Source organism: Spea bombifrons, chromosome 2 (genome assembly GCF_027358695.1).
Source record: "Spea bombifrons isolate aSpeBom1 chromosome 2, aSpeBom1.2.pri, whole genome shotgun sequence".
NCBI classification, from domain to species: Eukaryota; Metazoa; Chordata; class Amphibia; order Anura; family Pelobatidae; genus Spea; species Spea bombifrons.
Genome location: NC_071088.1, coordinates 130,268,382 through 130,286,752, shown reverse-complemented (window position 1 = coordinate 130,286,752; position 18,371 = coordinate 130,268,382). Strand labels below are relative to the sequence as shown.

At 40.8% G+C, this 18,371-nt stretch overlaps 1 protein-coding gene across 1 annotated transcript; it reads left to right on the top strand.

Moving 5' to 3' along the window:
- Positions 1 to 1,191: 1,191 nt before the first annotated feature.
- On the top strand, positions 1,192 to 18,371 carry CFAP300 (cilia and flagella associated protein 300). Its single transcript, XM_053457886.1, has 7 exons — positions 1,192 to 1,341; positions 2,788 to 2,869; positions 4,325 to 4,400; positions 7,764 to 7,930; positions 8,303 to 8,475; positions 16,855 to 16,921; positions 17,986 to 18,371. The coding sequence occupies exons 1-7, from the start codon at positions 1,229 to 1,231 to the stop codon at positions 18,109 to 18,111; spliced, it is 804 nt and encodes a 267-aa protein (XP_053313861.1). The 5' UTR covers positions 1,192 to 1,228; the 3' UTR covers positions 18,112 to 18,371.

Genomic DNA, 18,371 nt, shown 5'->3' with positions numbered 1-18,371 from the left:
TATGATGAAAATAGGAATTATTGTTGTTTTCCCTCACTTAATTTAGTCACTAATGTTTCGTAGTAAATAATCCTTGCTTTAAGAAATGCTAAATCATAAATTAAAGAGTTTAGTATTAATAGAAATGATAGAAATTAGTTTTACTTGTTTTTTTTTTATTCCACTCAGTTTGTGCTTGGGCATCTTCAAGAAAGGAATGAGAGCCGTGGCGGGCAAGGTATCACTTAAAGCGGCAGTGATGCCAGGGCCTACAGGATTCCTTTGGTGCCCCATAACTAACACACATACTACCATATAAACTCACTCTAACAACCACTCACTAACACTATACGTTAACCCACACCCTTAATACCAAACGTTAACACACACACGCTTCTCAGTTATGGTGCCTAGGAGTGATGCCACTTTTTAAAACAGCGCATTGGGATAAGATGTGAGAGTTTCAGTATCCTACATCCTAGAAAACTTGATTATATGATGGTGTGTGTTTTTTATGAGTGTAGTATGTGGAGTGTGTGCGTCACTTGGGGGTGCTGTGTTGGGTTTGTGTCTGAGCGCTGTCTGCATGCCTGGCTCTGAGTGTTGTGAGGTGTGTGTCTGTAAGTGCGGTAAGTGATACGTGTGTCTGCGAGTGATTACTGTATATCACTGTTAGATCTCGGAGTTGCGTTTCTGTGTGATGCCTGTGAGTGATGCCTGTAAGTTGTGTGTGTCTTTGAGTTGTGTTCTTGCCTACTTGTGTCTGTATTTGAATGAGTTGTGTGTCTGTGGGGACCGTATAGAAAAGAAATCAAAGAAGTGTGACCCTCTTTTGTAAGGACATAGTAATAACAACTATTAGTAACTATGGAAACATAAGCAAATCCTCACAGGGTCACAATGACCATAAGATCAACAGGCAATGTGTAGTAGTGAGGCAGATTTGGACTACAATACCAAGAATGCTCAGCCAAGCCAGATGCTGGATGATTTTACTATAGCTAGTTGTTAAAAACATGTTAGTAACATTAATTTACTCCTTGGTCACAATTTCACGTGTTTTTTTTTTTTTTAATTTACCATAAAAAGCATGTAAGGTCTGGGACAGAAACAAGTTTTACAGACGGAACCTTTCTGTGGTCACCGCCCTCCTTAGATGAGTCAGGAAGCTTTTAGAAAGCTCACTCGTTACCTAGGAAACGGAAGACGCTTCTACAACAGGGAGACATTGATTGCGTAACTGATCAGGATGTCGCTGGGGAATTCGGAGACCGGGGCCCCTAAATTCACATTTAGTCACCTGCCAAACAGGACATTTAATTCACTGGAGAACAGAGACACCCGGGAGCTGCTGCTCAAATGGTAAATAACTGCGGTGTGGGGGAAACTTTATCATGTAACACATGGGCCTTCAATACTGCCCAGCCACACTCTTTAGTGTTATGTTTATGTTCACACCTGGGAAGTCTTAGGGTTTTTGCCCCAATCTCAGGGCGAAGGGGCAGATTCTCAGGGTCACGCAGACTGGAGCGGAGTCCTTTCTACTCTCCTGGCTGAGATCATATATAAGATACGCAGTTGGTGCTTTTGCGACCAGTATGTTATGCTTGATATCCCTGCCTGAATGCAGGTGGTGCAATAAAGTATATCTTTGAAATAAGTGAAGGTTTCCATGAGTCATTTCGGTTAGGACACTCGATGAGTCACTATATAGGGTCTGCATGACTGATCAAAGGGTTAATATATTAAAAGTCTCGGGGTCAGGTCGTTTCGAAAGGCCGACCAGGTACATTTATGTTAGATTTCCGCTAGATTATCTGCCAACAGATCTCGTATATGATATGTTAAAGCGTGCGTTATGGTTCTCTATGGTAAGAATGCGCAGAGCTGTAAATGTTTATACTAAAAACCCGGTATGATTAATGCGATAAAAATCAGGATAATCTACCGGGAACTAATGATTTAGGGACAACAAACTTTCCGATTCATCCGCAGAGGCTCATAAACATGGAAAATATCAATAGCTTGACTTGCCATTATTTAAAGATACATGTATTTGAGTCACCTGCATTCAAGCAGGGATACCAACCATAAAATACCGGTAGCAAAATCACCAATTGGGAGTCTTATCTATGATGATAGCGGGGTAGAAGAAGGAGTCCGCTCCGGACTGTCACCCCAAGAATCTGCCCCCTTCACACTGAGACCCTGAGACTTCCCAGGTATGATTACTACCCTATTGAATTTAGGGGGAAGAATTTCAAATAAAGTAATGCTCAGCCAGCTAGCGTTATGGGAATTGTAGTCCACAATTGCATGTTCGCCTTTTCCACAGCAGAGAGGGGTCATCCAGGTAATAAGGTAAAAAATAAAACCCACATACATTAATAACAATTTTTTTTAATTCATTTCATTAATATTTTTAGATTTTTATTACATTAGTAACTAATATGTCATTATACTGTCTTGGGTAGATGGAAGAATTTCTACCACAACGCAGACCGCTGAAGTTCACTTAAAATTTTGCGCTGATATTAATTTGTGTAATTGTAAAAAATGCCAAAATTGGATCAGAAAAAAATCTGAAAACCATCTTCAATTGATCAATAAAAAGTCATATGGATGTAGCTTTCTGGCTATATGACTTAGAAAACCTGTTGACCAGCGAGTGTGATCTGATATTCCAATGAGAATTGCCATTATGGATCTGGAATTACTGATTTAATGAAACCTCTAGTTTTGTGAATAGATCATCTTTGGGGGAAACAGTTTACTTTGTATCACGTTGGTATCATTTTGTTCTATTAGGTCCATGAACGGTAGACTATTAGCCCAAGCCTTCCGATATGACCAGTATTTCCAGCCCTATCAAAAAGATGATTTTCTTCTGGTAAGTTCTATACACACATGTTCTTTAAATATGCATACACTCCCTCTTTTCGTTTCGCTACTGATGTTTTATTTCATCTACATTTATATATATATATATATATATATATATATATATATATATATATATATATATCTTAGTGGTTTGCATTGCCATCTCTGGGTGGAGGGGCTCTATTTTCAGCATAATAATTTTGTGAATTAGCATAATTCAAATGCACTTTAGAAGCTAATTATATAGCTGTCAAAGACATCCCAAAACTGGAATGATATTATGTCCTTTAAGAACCAGACGTGACATCTCTAGGGGAAAGCGCTCGGGATGTGGATTTGGCACGAAGGGCTAGTAACAGAAACATCAGCCCGCTGTTACACTTTGTGTTTGTAAAACCCACATTCACATTGAAAAAGTGCTATCTTTAAGCACGTATATTCTGGAAAGACCCAAAGTCTTTAAAAGACACAGAACTTGGGTATGAACATAAGATAAAAATTTTAAGAAAAAAACCCCAAAACCTGGCACTTAAATGATTGCTTGATTTTTTTTAAATTTAATTTTTTGCAGTGAAACCTGCCGATGCCATTAGTGGCACGCTTACTACTTGTAAACCTGAAATTGGATGCAAATCCATTTCTCCAATGCCAGTGAAAAGCAGTTTGGGTCCAGCAGACATTACGTATGTTAATACCTTTTCCGGATATGCAATGTGGCACTGTCTGGACCAGCCTTTCAGTGAACACTGCAATATAATTCCTATTTGAGAGATTGTGATTTCATAGGCTAGCACATTGTATGGAACAAAGCGTACGCCTTTTGGAGACGAGCATTTGGGCTGAAGCCCGCGTCGGCTCATCCAGCTGTACACGTGAAAGTAGCCCACCCTATCTGTAGCTTTAGTACCACTCATGGCCTCTAAGGGCTGTCATGTAAGTAGTGCAATACGTTGGGGGAAAAGAGGTCCTTTGTAGACCCTAGTAATAGGGATTGCTCAGAGAGAGGTACGTTACTGTAATGCTACAACTATAAGGTCTTCCTTTAGTTTGCCTTTGAAGTCCTGGAGAGTTGAAGCTTGGTAGTGCCCAGTGGTACGGAGTTCCGGAGACATGGAGAGAGATGTGTGATATGTATGGGGCATGGAATATGACGGATGGCAGATATGACATGTTGGATGAGGATGAGACCTGGAAAGCCTTATAAGTGAGAAGTAGGATTTTGAAGGCGATACATTGCTTTATAAGAATTAAGGATACTAATATAGTCTAGGGGTAAGTGGTGTTCTGGTGTAGAGGACCTAACTAGACTTTAGGCTGGAAGCCAGCTTTTTGTTGCATCGGGTAGGAACTAAACAAAACTGGATGCTTTTTTCCCCTTCTAACCCCTAAATGAGTGCCAGCTCTTCAGTATACTGATTATCTAATATCACATTTTCCCGCTCATTTATGTTTTTACTTGCAGGCCTTCTTCCAAGATCCAAATGTAGTTTCCCAGCTGAAGTTAATCTCAGACTCCTCAGGACAATGGAGGACGTTGGGTAAATATCTGTTGGCGCTTGTAGCGAATGCGTGTTGTATTGATTCCGCAACACTTTTTTTTTCTTCTCTGGAACCTAAGTATCTTATTCTTTTAATATATTTTGCATAATCAGCACAAACGGTCCGAGATTATAAATAATGGGGTCACTTAAAAATGTCATGTAATAATACTGCTTAGTATGATGAGCTGAGGCCTTCATTCCCAGGAGCCAGATCCATAAAGGTTGCTTTGTTTGAGAATAATAGAATCGTAGCCTATGCATTTATAAAAATGACAGTTCTTGCCATTGGTTGGCGTTCTCTTTAATACTGTTCATTCTTTCACATGATGTTGTGCTCATGGGCATAGTGTTGTGGGACCACATGAAGAGGACTGTGGGGGCACACTTCTCTTCCAGCAGCTGTATCTATGGATTTTACTCTCTTGTCATATCAGGAACAGACAGCATAAAAATCAATCATGGAATCTCTTGGGCAACATAGCGTTTCACCAATAGCAGAAGTCCGTAGCAGAATGTACAGATGCCACACATTGCCTCATTCATTGGCATCTAATTCTTATTATCATACCTGGGAACTTCACCAGTTTTACCCGAAGTCTCCGGATAAAGTATTGCTTCCCCGGGGCTCTGGGTTACTATCTTCAATCACAGGGCATTCGGTCATATGGAGTAAAAAAGGTCCTACTTGCTATGCATTGGCCAATAGCAGCTTGCATGCCATCACATTCCACTACATAGTAACTATTACAGGATAAAGAAAGCTTTCGGCCCATCTCGTCTGGCCTTTCTTCCTGATGTAAAGACTCATACGGTAATCAGTCCTTGGTCTCATCATAGTTAACTTCCTTACATAACATCTAAACCTCCGAGCGTCTAGTTTTAGACTATGACCTCGTTCTAACACTGTTCTGGGCATTCATCGATTCCTTCATCTATTTCCCATGATTCATGACAATGTAACCCGCTTCATATTTTGGGGTACCCTGTGACTTCTGTTCCCTGCTTATAAATCAGCTGAGCTCCACACCTTTTGGTCTCCTACCTCCTAAGTGATTGATGACTCACGTTGACAAGATCTCCACCCTGATGTCGCAATTGTGCTCTCGAGTGCTAGGAACCCTAAGGCCATACCCTCCCATCCGAGACAATAGATAAGGATTATCAGCCAAGTTTCTGTCTATCATTAAATTGTCGCCTCTTTGCAAGTAAACTTTCTCAAGGTCTCATGCTGTCATTTTGCCAGGTGTGCTTCCACGTGTATTTATGTGAACTCGTCTGTCTTATTAGACTGTCAGAGCGTTTGCCACGCCGCATGTGAGCTCTTTGGATCGGTTTCATTTATTGCATTAGGAAGTTTTGTCAAACGCAGTGTCTGGGTCCACTGAGTCACTCTATTCACTAAGGAAATCAATTGCCATGGGAAATACCCCAGCGAGCTTCACTGATGTCCTACAGATGCTTCTGCAAAGTTCAACAAAGTGCCACCTTCTGGTTGTTCTGCCACAAGTTAGCAGCGTGTACATGTTACCGGTACATGTTACCGGTATTAGAAGGGTTCACCCAATATTCTTTAATTTTGAGATACATTGCTTACATGCTTTCAAAATCGATGTGTCCTAAAAAATAGAAACCCTGAGGGGTATGTATGAGTAACGGGGCAACAAAGTGATAAAAAGATGAGTAATCGGTGGGAATGCTCCATTGGTTGCTGTGACAACTGTACCACATTTATCACTTTGCGTTAGAATGGCTCTTATTGCTCATATGAACACCCATTCGGCCCATCTAGTCTGCCTGTTTTTGTTTTTTCTTTAAAGACTCTGACCTTAGTCTGTCATTTGTTTCATCTTAGATTTAGGATAACCACGTGCCCATACTGTGCAAGTTTACATTCAGTCACTCTAATACTTCTGCTGGACGCCTGTTCCATTCAGTAAAGTAAAACTTACTCAGATTTCATCAAAGCCTATAGTTTCAGATTACGGACCCTTATTCTAACATTTCTCTTCCTCGGTCACATCTCCCCTCTCTCTTCTTTCCTCCAAGCGATACATATTGCGATATACATTGCTCGTCGGTGTTGATTGGTTCAGGCAGCCTTTGTAAGGGTTGGGGAAGGAGAAGGGAGAGAACATAAGGTAACAGATCTCAGCTTCCATTAAGTTACCATGGAAACGAAATATTTCCAAAACGGATTCTGCTGAATTAAAAAATCAGAAGCTAAAGGTGATTTTAATTCATGAACTTTAACTTCATGGGGTTTTTCTGTAAAGATACATTTGTTAGTGTATTTGTCTATGCAACATATGGGTGATTATATATATATATATATATATATATATATATATATATATATAAATATATGCATTTTTGGTTTAAAGCCATGAGAAATAAAGGAAACATGCAGAATATTTTTTCATAAAATATTAATATTTTTTTTTATATTGTGCTGGTATACTTAATGCACTTAAGCGTGTGTGTGTGTGAATATATATATATATATATATATATATATATATATATATATATATATATATAATCGTTTTTCTCTCCATTTTGGGGCTGGGAAACCTGTTGTCACTTGGCTATAACTCGTGGCAGAGAGAAGAGCGGACCTGTTTGTTATTTGGAAAAAAACACCAACTTATTTTATTTTTGAATCATTGTCAGTTGATTCAAAAACTTTAAACAAATAGTTTAGCGCTCATTATAACAGCCTCTTACTTTTTTTTTATACTTTTTATTATTTCTTTTTTAAGTTTTAGCCAGCAATCTGAATATCCCATCTGCCAAAGTCTGGGCAAGAATGCTTTCAAAGGGCCTCTGGGAAACATATATTTTTCTCCAATGTTTTAATTGGCATTTACCATGTTTTTCTTATTTGAGAGCATTTCAGGCTTTGAATATCGTTCCGTGCATGTTAGATTCTAGAATAAGCAGGGCCGTTTTGGGTTATGAAGGGATCTATAAAATGATAATCCCGCCGCCTCTGGTTATCAGATCTTGTAGGCTTTAGCTAGAAGTAACTGCTAAAGTCGTTCTATTACGTTCTGCTGCAGTCATCATTTCTATTCTTAAATCAGTCTTTTTTCAGGATTTTTTTTGTTTTATAGACCCCTTTTCTCAGATTTTACTGATAGCTATGGATTTAGTACGGTATATTGTTATTGTATGTAAAGTGGCGTCCAAGCCAAGTTGGGTGGTGGATGTAGAAGGTGTTTCTGTGGCTCAATGACCACCTCGTCATAAGCCTGCAAAACAATAGGCGAGAAATTGTGGCTTTAATTTTAAGAGTATATTTAAAAAATGGAGACTTCATCAAACTAGACCTCGGTTCTAATCTTATTTTATCATTTTTAGACGCAGAAGTGAAGAAAGTTGAAGCCGAAGAAATTCCTTGCCACCAGCTCTCGATGGCGTTTTTCGATCCTCTGTACGCGGAAGGAATCGTAAGAGAAAGCGGGCATATTTCGAAATGCCTTGATGAATTCGTTGATGACTTTACTATATCTGATGAGCTAAGAAAGGTAATCAGCCTATTTAATATATATATATATATATATATATATATATATAAAGACCTTTCTTTAAGCAGAATACATATTTAAAGTACACTGGGGTGTCGCTTACGGAAATGGACCCAGCAGTCACCTGTCCGGCATGATGAGTTGCAGATCATAGTAGGACCAGGAAGACATGAATTTCTGGAAATGGGGCCTATTAAATGGCTCTGTGTATTATATGTGCGTACTATATGTGCCATGACCTCATTCATAATTAATATGTGAATCAGACTCTTAATACATTTCATCATTTTGTAAGTCGGCTCTTATTTCCAATGGAACGTTTTTAGCACGCGTTAGTTTTTATACCCATTGGTGTTTTTTTGTCTCTTTAAGGTCCTTGTGCTGGAAGACTTTGATAAATATGACATTTTTAGCCAATCAGATCGAGGAGAGTTCCTTTTCCTGCTTTTTAAGCATCTGTGCCTCGGAGGAGCGCTGTGTCAGTTTGAAGATATGATTGAACCTTACATAGAAACAACAAAATGTATTTATAAAGACCTTCTGAGGTGAGACTTAAATATTTTACTTTACTCAAAAACCTGCAACAGCCCAAAAAAAAGCAATGTATAGAAACATTCTTCTGGTACTGATGATGGTATAAAATGATATATATATTACTGTGTCAGCGTAAAAGCTGTTGTGATCATTGAATGATAGGAGGGGAATCCAACCAAATGCTCCGGGTAATAACGCAGCCCAAAAGATATTTGTCAAAAAAACATGCTTAACCCCTTCACGACCAATGACTTCACGAAAAGATCTCCAAACAGGACCCATGATGTACCTGGCATGCCATCGGTTAAAAGCGCTCCCTCGATGCCGAGATCTCAGGGGGAGCCACTCCTAGTCTACAGGTGACCCCACGTGACCACTTCTACAGCCAATCACATGCGTGGATACAGTCAGATGACAAAGGCAGTGAGGGAGAAAGAAGGAAATAGAAAAACCACAAAAATTGCTCTGCTCTTGTAGTGTAAAAAATAGCCTTGGTCCTTAAGGGGTTAATGTCTACAACCCAATCCTGTCCAAAAGACTCAACAAAAGGCAATTTTATAGGAAATCCATAAAAGTGCCACAACTCTGCGCATGCGCAGTATCCATTCTCCCAGACACCAGAGAATGAAATCGGTCACTAAATCCCACTGTCCCGTCGAGCTCTACCTCTGTCCCCAAAAAAGCGGGACAGTGGAACAGAGAGGCAAAATCAGGACTGTCCGGTGCAAATCAGGACAGTTGGAAGATGGGAGCCTGAGAGTGGGAGTGAGGTACAAGTGTGTAGGATACCCAGATACAGAACAGAATGGAAAACTCCTGAGTGATGTTAAGGGTTTTTTCGACTGAAGATCACATGACGCTGTATGTTGAGTGCGGAGTGTAACGATGTTTTTACAGCGGGGGGCTTTTGTGTTCTGTATGTATTGTGTTATCAGTGTCGCGGTGGGATCGATGTAATCGGATTCCCCACCCTTACAGTATACCATCAGAGCCAGAAAAACACTCTATGGGCTCCTAAGGTACCAGTATGTGGCCCTTCCCATTACCCTTACATAGTGGGCAATTACTGTTTACATGGCCGGGTCCCCACAAGCTCCTCGGGGCCCTAGGCTTGGTTGCCTTGTGTATGACCCTGACACTTCGTGACACTTCTGCACCAATCGCAGGGTTAAACATGATTGACATGCGTCGCTTTACAGCCTAAATTAACCTTCATTACCGTGTAACTTAATACGTCCTGCAAAGCCAGGCAAGCGAGTTCCTGGCGGCTGACACCTTGTCATTATATCCCTAAGATCTCCTCTGTGACAATCCGTGCTACAAGTTATAGCTGCACAAAAAAAAATAAAACATATTTTTTATGTTTATTTTTACTCCAAAAGGCTCATTTAAGACCCTTAAATCCATTTTTTTAAAAAAAATAATAAATTCCCTGAAAAGAGAAATAAATATTATTTTTCCCCCCGTAACTTTATTAAAAGAGGAAAAGGAAACAATCAATGCAGGTTTTGTATGCTGTCTATTATCCCGCGTCGGCCCTGTGCACATTCACACGCAGTCTTACGCATAATAGCCTCCTTTCAGCTAGAATTTTTCCCAGACTCGCAGGGCATCTGCACTCCATAAGCCTCCTGAAACAGCTCTCAGTTGGCCGATACGTACCCGGACCCGTGTAGTCTGCTGCAAATTGAAAACACATCAAGCAAAGTAAACCGCAGCACAATTGCTCTGTGTTTGAAGGTCATTGATGACATGCCTTTCCTCAATTTGCGTTAATGCAGCATAGCCCAGTGCTCGCCTAATCGAAAAGGATTATACATTCTAAGAAAGAAACATGCAAAGCGTTAAATAATAAATGTGTACGGACTGCTAGCTCTATTTTCATGCCAAATACAATTTACATGCAAACAGGTGCACGTATTATCTATTTATCTGAATTAGAAAATAATTCAGCTTCTCCTTCATCAGCTCCTCTGCATTGAAAGCAGAAAGCATACTTAAGTATGCTTCCTGTACATTCTCTTCTCGGGGGGATAGCGGCAGCCAATTGCATGGATGCTTGCTGAACATTGATGTCCGACTCATACACACGATTGGCTGCTTCTGCTTCCTCTGATTTCGATGGAAGTCCTAGAGTGAGTGTGTGCAGGAAGTGTACCTAAGTATGCTTTCTGCTTACACTTTCTGCTTTGAAAGGAATTAAGTGACGCAATGACTTTAATAACAAAAACATTCATTTACCAATTTGCATGCAGCAAAAAGCCTTGGAGTCTAAAAATGAGGGGACTAGACTGACCCTTTAAATATATAGCTAATCGATAAAAAGTTATTTTAAAAATGTGTGTGTATATATATATATATGTATTACAGGCTGTTATTAAAGAGCAACTATTGTTGAATCCAATACTGCAAACCAACTATTACTTGTATTTAAGCAGCAGCAACATGGCGGCTCTGGCATTCAGCACAGCAAAAGCACCGGGAGCAAATAGAGGTTGGCATACTTGCCAGCAGATTTATTTGGATAAATTTACTAAGGGGACGAGGGATTTTAGGAATATTATTTCGTGTACGTTACTATGTTTGTATTTTTACCGATATACAGTATCGTGTGATAGGAGGCCCGGATTGATATCTATAATAGCTTCATTTTTCTTGAAAACACACTATATGAATTCCCCCAGTTAGACTGTAAGTGGTGTGAAGGGTTGTCACCTTAATGGAACTACAGCATATGATGGCACTCAGAGGGTTAAAGGAAAGGTTGGATGTGCCTGCTATATAGTTGAGTACCAGCAAACTAGTAGGTCAGAGGTTTCAGTGTAATGTAAAGACATTTTACTTCTTTATATTACATCTAAATATAGAACGATGTCTCTGAGAGCGGGGGAGGGTGAAGATCCCGTGTGCAAAACCGACAAACGGGCTGCCCAGCAAGACAGCCATGTTCTCTTTCTACCATTCTGGAAGTTTTTTTATTATTTTTTTTACCCGCACGCGAGGCTGGGGTTGGATATCTCTGCTCCTGCGGCTGCGAACCCCATAATCCAGTAACTCAGTAACTCTGAGCCTCGGCTTTTCCTTTCAAGCAGGGAACCATGCAATTCTTACTGAATACGGCATGTGACTACGTAAGGAGCTTCTTTATCGGCTGATTCTGTCACGTGGCAGGAAGTAGGAAGCTACCATTACCAATCATACTCCAGCAATAGACCCTATGGTGCATGTTGGATCTCATGCACCAAGCGGTCCCCTTTCTAGGCTCCTACGATACCCAGCACGCCAAGCATTGTGTTCCTGGGCTGAAGGCAAATGTATAAGTAACACCGGAGCAGGACACCTTGCCCTCTGCCAGTTACCTCCCATGCTGGTTTACATACGAGACCCCCTTCCGCATGCGCAGAAACTTCTGCCGTAACATGTGCCACTAGGTCTATTATGTGCATACTGCACATACACACACACACCCGCAGACTCGGGTAGAACATTCCTCCCTCCTATATATTTGAATAATCCAATAAAAATATGAAAAGCTGTCCTAATCTTCGTGTTTCTACCCCAGCCATGGGCTGTCTGGTCGTACCGGGTGTGTGCCGACGCCATGCTTGTGGTGTATAACCGATTTATGATGCACACGAAGAGGTGTGTGGTCCAGTCAGGCGGTTATTTATACGCCCGGGTGGCGTGGTGATACCCTGCTGCGTGTGTCTTGGGTGTGTGGGAAGTACTGGTTTGGCTCACCCAGGCAGAAACCGGGCCGGGGCCTCGCTTTTAATTCTCTTTCCCGTTTGATAACACTCACACACCCTCAGCCAAGGCCACCATTCATGTGTTTTTCCTCTTTCAAGAGCAGAAAAAAGGCCTTGCCTCGCCGTTGGGTTAATTACAGGGTAATTAAATGTTAAAATATATAATACTAGGAATTATTTAATAAAGTAGATAATACCGGCAGCCTAGGAATATTTAATTTAAAGATGAATGCATTCATAGGTGCAGCTCAGCCGTGTTTTTTTTATTGAACGCGTATCGGAGTCCTTTCTGAATGGGCTCCAAAGCGGTATTTTATGGTATGAACTTTTTATTTATTAAACTTACAAAATAAGACTTCCCTCTCATTTAACTTGATACATTTCTCGCACATGCTCAGCCAATCACGTGCATGCAAACTGAATGCCAACGTTGTGGTAGCAGGCATGTGATTGGCTGCTTCTTTCTTCCTGGTTTCAGTAGAAGCAGCCAGTGAAGAGTTTATTAAGGCAAACGTCTAATTTTCTAACTCAAAAAACATTCATTTGTGGACACATTTTCCTGCAGTAACATTAATTTCAACGGACTCCCAGGATGCATTCAAATAGAAGTTCAGAGACTAGACTCTGATTTATTTCATACCGATAAAATTAGGGATACACCCCTATGTAGGCCCACGAATTAAGAAGGATTCCTCAATGGGTATGGGACAAAATAAATAAAGCATTACATTTTAGGAGAAGCTGCAGCTCCAGAGGGGAGCGATCCTATTATATTCAATGGAACGGAGAGGCAAATGCATGCAGGAGGGGGGTTCTGCAGAATTACAGGAACACCGTTTTATATGAACTCACTACCTATACGTTTATATACAATGTACCTATAGGCTGTATATAACACCACCGAAAAAAATCCTAAAATAAACGGCCCGGCCCTCCCAACACCCTCCCTGAGCTCCGAATGGTTAATTTCTTCTCCCGTAATGTGCAGCGGGATATGCCGTTCCTTTACTTTGTCCGCCTGTCTTGCTTTATTATGTTTTTCAGGCTTCTCGTATCCCAGTTGTGGCTTGAAATGCCTTTTTTATAACCCGCATAACACAGGATATTCCCGTTACACGAGATCCGCTCCGCAAAAGACACAAAGCATGGCTTGTTCTCCGCGTTTTGGATCTAGGGAGACAATTTCATATTTGTGTAAAAAGACTCTTTTTGTGCGGCTCATACCAGGCTCTGAAAATATCTGCCGGTTTCAGGATTCGGCCGTGCGGATTATTCCCTTATAGACACATTTAATGCAATAAAGAGGGATGGCAACAAAAATAATCTGTCGAGAAAACTTGTGGCCCTTTTGGTCCAGATATCTCTTGTTTCTTCCTTCCCCTGGACACATTGTAGGAACTTTGGAGGTTGTGTACTGGCCTTCTCTTATGGTCTCATACCTCCCAACAGTCCCGGTTCTTCGCTGGACACCACTGATTTTGGGGCACTCCCTGTCCTGGTTTTGCAGGCAGTGGGAGATCATAGGTAAGTTTGGGAGATCCTCTCATAGGCCCTGACTGGCCCAGGAAGCTGTAAAATGAATGGAGATCAGCACAGACTTCCATTACATCTCCAATGTGGCCACCTCACTAGATGAACTATGCCTTTTGTAGGGCCCGCTCAGCCCATCTTGCCACGGAGGTGAGACGTGAATAAGCTGCTTTAGTTAATAAAGCCCTTAGTTGGTCCGCATTCCGTTGAAACACAATCAGGGTGATGTCACATTCTAGGAACCGGTCACCAGTTTTCTCGTTTGTGACATCATTTATTTATCCTGGGATGTTGATCGCTGTGGCTCTCAGGAATTACACTTTAACGTTCCCGATTTATCACCTGAAACCCAGTAAAACGATCTTTATTGATATATAATTTGTTGAATCATAGTAGGGCTCGGTTCACGCAATTAGATATTTGTCCAGCTACACCTCCTTTTACAGAAAATTGCATCTTTCATATTATTTCATTCCTTTTATACATATCCACTTCCATAACTGCTCTAAAGAATTAAAGGTGCTGTGCTACTTCGACAAAACTGCACTCCGCAGTTCACTGCAAAAAATATACTTTTATTAATTTTATCAATGATTAAATGATTTACGTGATTAAAGGTGTGCATGTTCTAACCCTGCTTTGTTTTAGCCCAGTCTACTAGACAAACACCCTGACTCCTTATCATACTGCCTGGGGCAAACAATAGAATGCCTCAGTCTTAAGTAACCAGCCCCAGTTTAATGAAAGTCTATGGAGCAAAGGACTTCATTAGCGCTGCCATAAAGAATCAGCTCAGTGTGGTGATTGAGCAGGAAGTCAACCAACTTGTCACATGACTGGAAAAGATGGCCGCCTCAAGTTCTGCAGATAAAGAAAGTTCTTTGGAACAAAATGTACCTTTATGTACTTTTTCGTATTCTTTTTGGGAAGGATACTAGCACTCTTGCTTTTAATGTTTTTAAGCATTTTTAAGAAGATATTTACATTAAAACCTGACCTTTTGCCTGTCCCAGGTGGACTTGGTAGGAGTCATCTTTGTAGGTATCCATCTCCTCATTCTAATATTGTAATTGTGTTGTAAAAAATCCTATTAAGAACAGAGCGGAAGAAGCTTGGATGGGATTTTGCACTTTGTAAACCTGAACATCGAGTTCAAAAGTAGTAACTGGAGTGAATCTGCTGCCGAAGTTTGCAGGTTTTCTAGCGATGTCATTGCGGGGTGAGACTCTTATATGGACAATTAAACACATCGGCACTATTTTACGGGAGGAGTGCATTTATTATCGCCCCCAGGTGTTTTTTGATGCTTTCAATGGTTTCTTGTTTTTAGAGAGTAGGTCTCCGTAACTAGCTAAAGATCTATGGCCAACAACGGAGACAATAATCATGCGATCTACAAAAATACGCTTTAATGGTGGTTGACTAGCCCACCCTTTAACATACTATTTAATTCACTGAATGTCTACAATTTAAAAAAAGGTTTTTAGGTCAAGATATATGACAGGTTTCATATTCAGATGTAACGTACGTAAGGTTCTTAACTAATTGGGCAAGTCCGCACTGGCCATCTGACAACATGCTGGCCAACAGGGCCGCACACTCATCCGATCTGCTGCACCAGCGTGCCGCCAGAGGCTGGATATGCCCAACCCTAGGCTACGTGAGCATGAAAGCCTAGCGTGCAACCGCACACATACAGCTGTTGGCCACACTTATGTCCTCAGGTGGCCGCTGGCCATATTGTGCCAGGGCCGCCCCATCATCGCCAGTCCGGTCCTGCTTCTATGGTTATTCAAGCAGTGGTGTAGGGTATCTGTCCATGTGTTGCTCGAGAAGTCTATTCTTGCTTCCAGTTTGTCCAAAAGCCAAGCAAATACCCCATGCTGTCCGTGATTCCATCCACACCATTTAAGTTTGGCCCGGCTGAGACCTTGCTGCTGGGGGGTAGTCTCACTTTCCGTGTACTTACAGACGTCCATGTTGCAGACAATGTGCTTTCTGTGTGTGTAATGCCCATTGTAACACGCGTCAGGTCACCTTAGGCTAATACATATCAAAAGATTCCATTCTTTGTACAACAAAAATAATGGAGACAGACCAAAAAAAAAGTCTAAAAATGTTCTTTCCAGGCTATTAAAGCGGCTCTTGTTTTCGGATATGATTTCCCTCGGCGATCCAGGTGCTTTCTAACACATGTGCATCCATACTGACCTCATTTAATAGATTGAGAACAGACATGGATCTGCTCTGCGTGTCGGCCTGGAAGAACGGCTCCGCTTAAAAGCACCTTCTGTTCCTATACGTGGCCGGCTGTAAACCTTAATCTTACTTTTATGAAGTGTTAACTGGTTATTTCCCACACAACCGTCCTTCATCGATACCTCCCATCCACCAGCCGGTTGGGATGGGATTTGAACCCTGCTGCCGTCGCTCTAATCATTTTGCTTGCATACTATTAAAAAACGTGTTTTCGGTGACACCATCGATATTTACCAACGATATGGAAGTTACAACGACCAATGTTTCCAGGACACAAACACACACGCATTTATATATATATTTATACAGTATAAATATAGATATATTATTTTTAAGCTATTTATTCCCCCCACATACTGCAGGGCATTACTGATCAGTAACATGGAAAATGTTTGTGTAATTTGGGGAAAAAATAGTCAATGTATGTCACCCAGACAAACCACCGCACAACGACTCAACCAGGTGTAGGCACCTATATCGCTCGTGGTGGACATTTAATGATGGGCCTTCACAAACCTTGCCACGGACACTTCACCTATCCCTGGAAACAACCAATTTGAAGTAGCCAAAATCTGGGTTTTTCATGTTTTTTTTCCTTAAAGTAAGCTGGTTTGATCAGGGCCCTCCTTAGCTTAAGTCTATATTGCCGTGTGGTGCCATTGTTCTGTAACACGGACGATCTCCTTTGGATACCCTCTGCCACACTTCTGTAGTATGATTGAATCATGCCCTGTATGTGTGCATGCGCAGACCAAATACCTACCAGCGAGGGGAGGAGGAGACACGCGTCCACAACTCTTTTAAATATCGTTTTTATTCATCGATTTATATGATTTCATGGTTTTTTTTTAGTGTTCAAAAAGATCCTGAGAGCAAAAAGATCAATATTATATCTACTGTCTTCAAAGTGACTGCCTATGTAAGTATAAATACCCTCCTGGGGCATTTCGACTTGTTAGAACATTTTAAAGAAGCGGCGTTTGTTCGCGTGCTATGGGAACTTGGCTTTAACGCTGTTCTTTTTTTTTTATTTGGTTGTGTGAATTCTATGAATAAACCCTAATTACGCAACTTATTAGAACGCTTCCGTAACTTTGTTGTATTGTGATGTCAAATGAGATATATCGTGTCGTGTTTGAGTATGTTCTGTCTGGCGGCGCGTGTAAGAACGCAGGTGGGGGCTCCTCCTTAAAGGTGTAGCGCAGTTGGGTGACATCACGCTAGCTGCTAAAAATGGACAATCTTTTCTTATAGCGACAGATGGAAAGTCACTGAATACTGACTGAGCTTTATATTTTTGAGAAGCTGTCTAGCAATAGAGAGATGGGATGTCATAAAGTGCAGTCTTAGACAGTATCCATTGCCTAGCCTCACTAAAATCCATATAGTTTATCAAACTGACGGAAATTATATATTTTTAAGGCCATCTATGATATACATATATATAAAATTTCGATTTCGTTTTTTTTATTATAGTTTCCCTTTAAATATGGGCTAATGGCTTACTCGCCACCTTCCCCAGTCTTTTCTCCAGTAAACCAGAATGTATGATGAATTTGTGTTATTATTAATATTATTATTATCTTTTATTTATATAGCGCCAATAATTTACGCAGCACTTAATACAATACATATATTCAAGGGGTCTGATCATACCTGGGAACTCTCCGGGTTTGACCCGGAGTTTGCCGGGTGAGCGCTGCTGATTTGTGAGCCTCCATTTGTAGGTGGGTGGGGTGGCACGTCCTGTTCTGAAAACCCCACCCTCATTAATGGTAACCCCACCCACAGTCAGCTAGCCCTGCCTCCTTTCACCTCCCTCTGCCCCTTCCAACTCCTGCATTCAGTGGGGGGATGTGTCTGGGGCAGCAAATTAGGAAAGGTGTTGATGCACTTAGTTAGGAGGCTTTAAAGTTATTGGGCTATAAAGTTGCACAAACAACAAAAAACTTAATATTAATTTCCTTTTTTTTTTCTTCTTAGGATGAAAACGGAATGTGCTATCCATCAGTCAGGCGTCACGAGCAGACATTTGCGTATTTAATTGTGGACCCGTTGAAACGCCACATTAATGTGTTGTACCATTGTTTTGGTGCTGGAGCCTTTTGAGGCCATAACTCACATCGGGACCCTGATGTGAGAACTTTTATGTAAAACTGTGTTTCAGTTTATCATCATAACAAGTGATTTGCCTTTGCTGAGATTCACAAAGAATGATGTGCCGCACCAAACCGTGTTTTTTTTTTTTTAAAACATATTTTTATAAGTTCTGGTGGCAAGAAGATTCCCTGCAGGATTCACGTAGAAACGCAAAAATCCACTTATAAATTATGGAAATATTTGTTTCAAAAAATAAAATAGAAAAAGGA

Coding starts and splice junctions, on each gene's coding strand:
- CFAP300 (XM_053457886.1), top strand. CDS start 1,229: ATGTCGCTGGGGAATTCGGAGACCGGGGCCCCTAAATTCACATTTAGT. Junction 1,342..2,787: donor CGGGAGCTGCTGCTCAAATG/GTAAATAACTGC, acceptor TTGTTCTATTAG/GTCCATGAACGGTAGACTAT. Junction 7,931..8,302: donor TATCTGATGAGCTAAGAAAG/GTAATCAGCCTA, acceptor TGTCTCTTTAAG/GTCCTTGTGCTGGAAGACTT.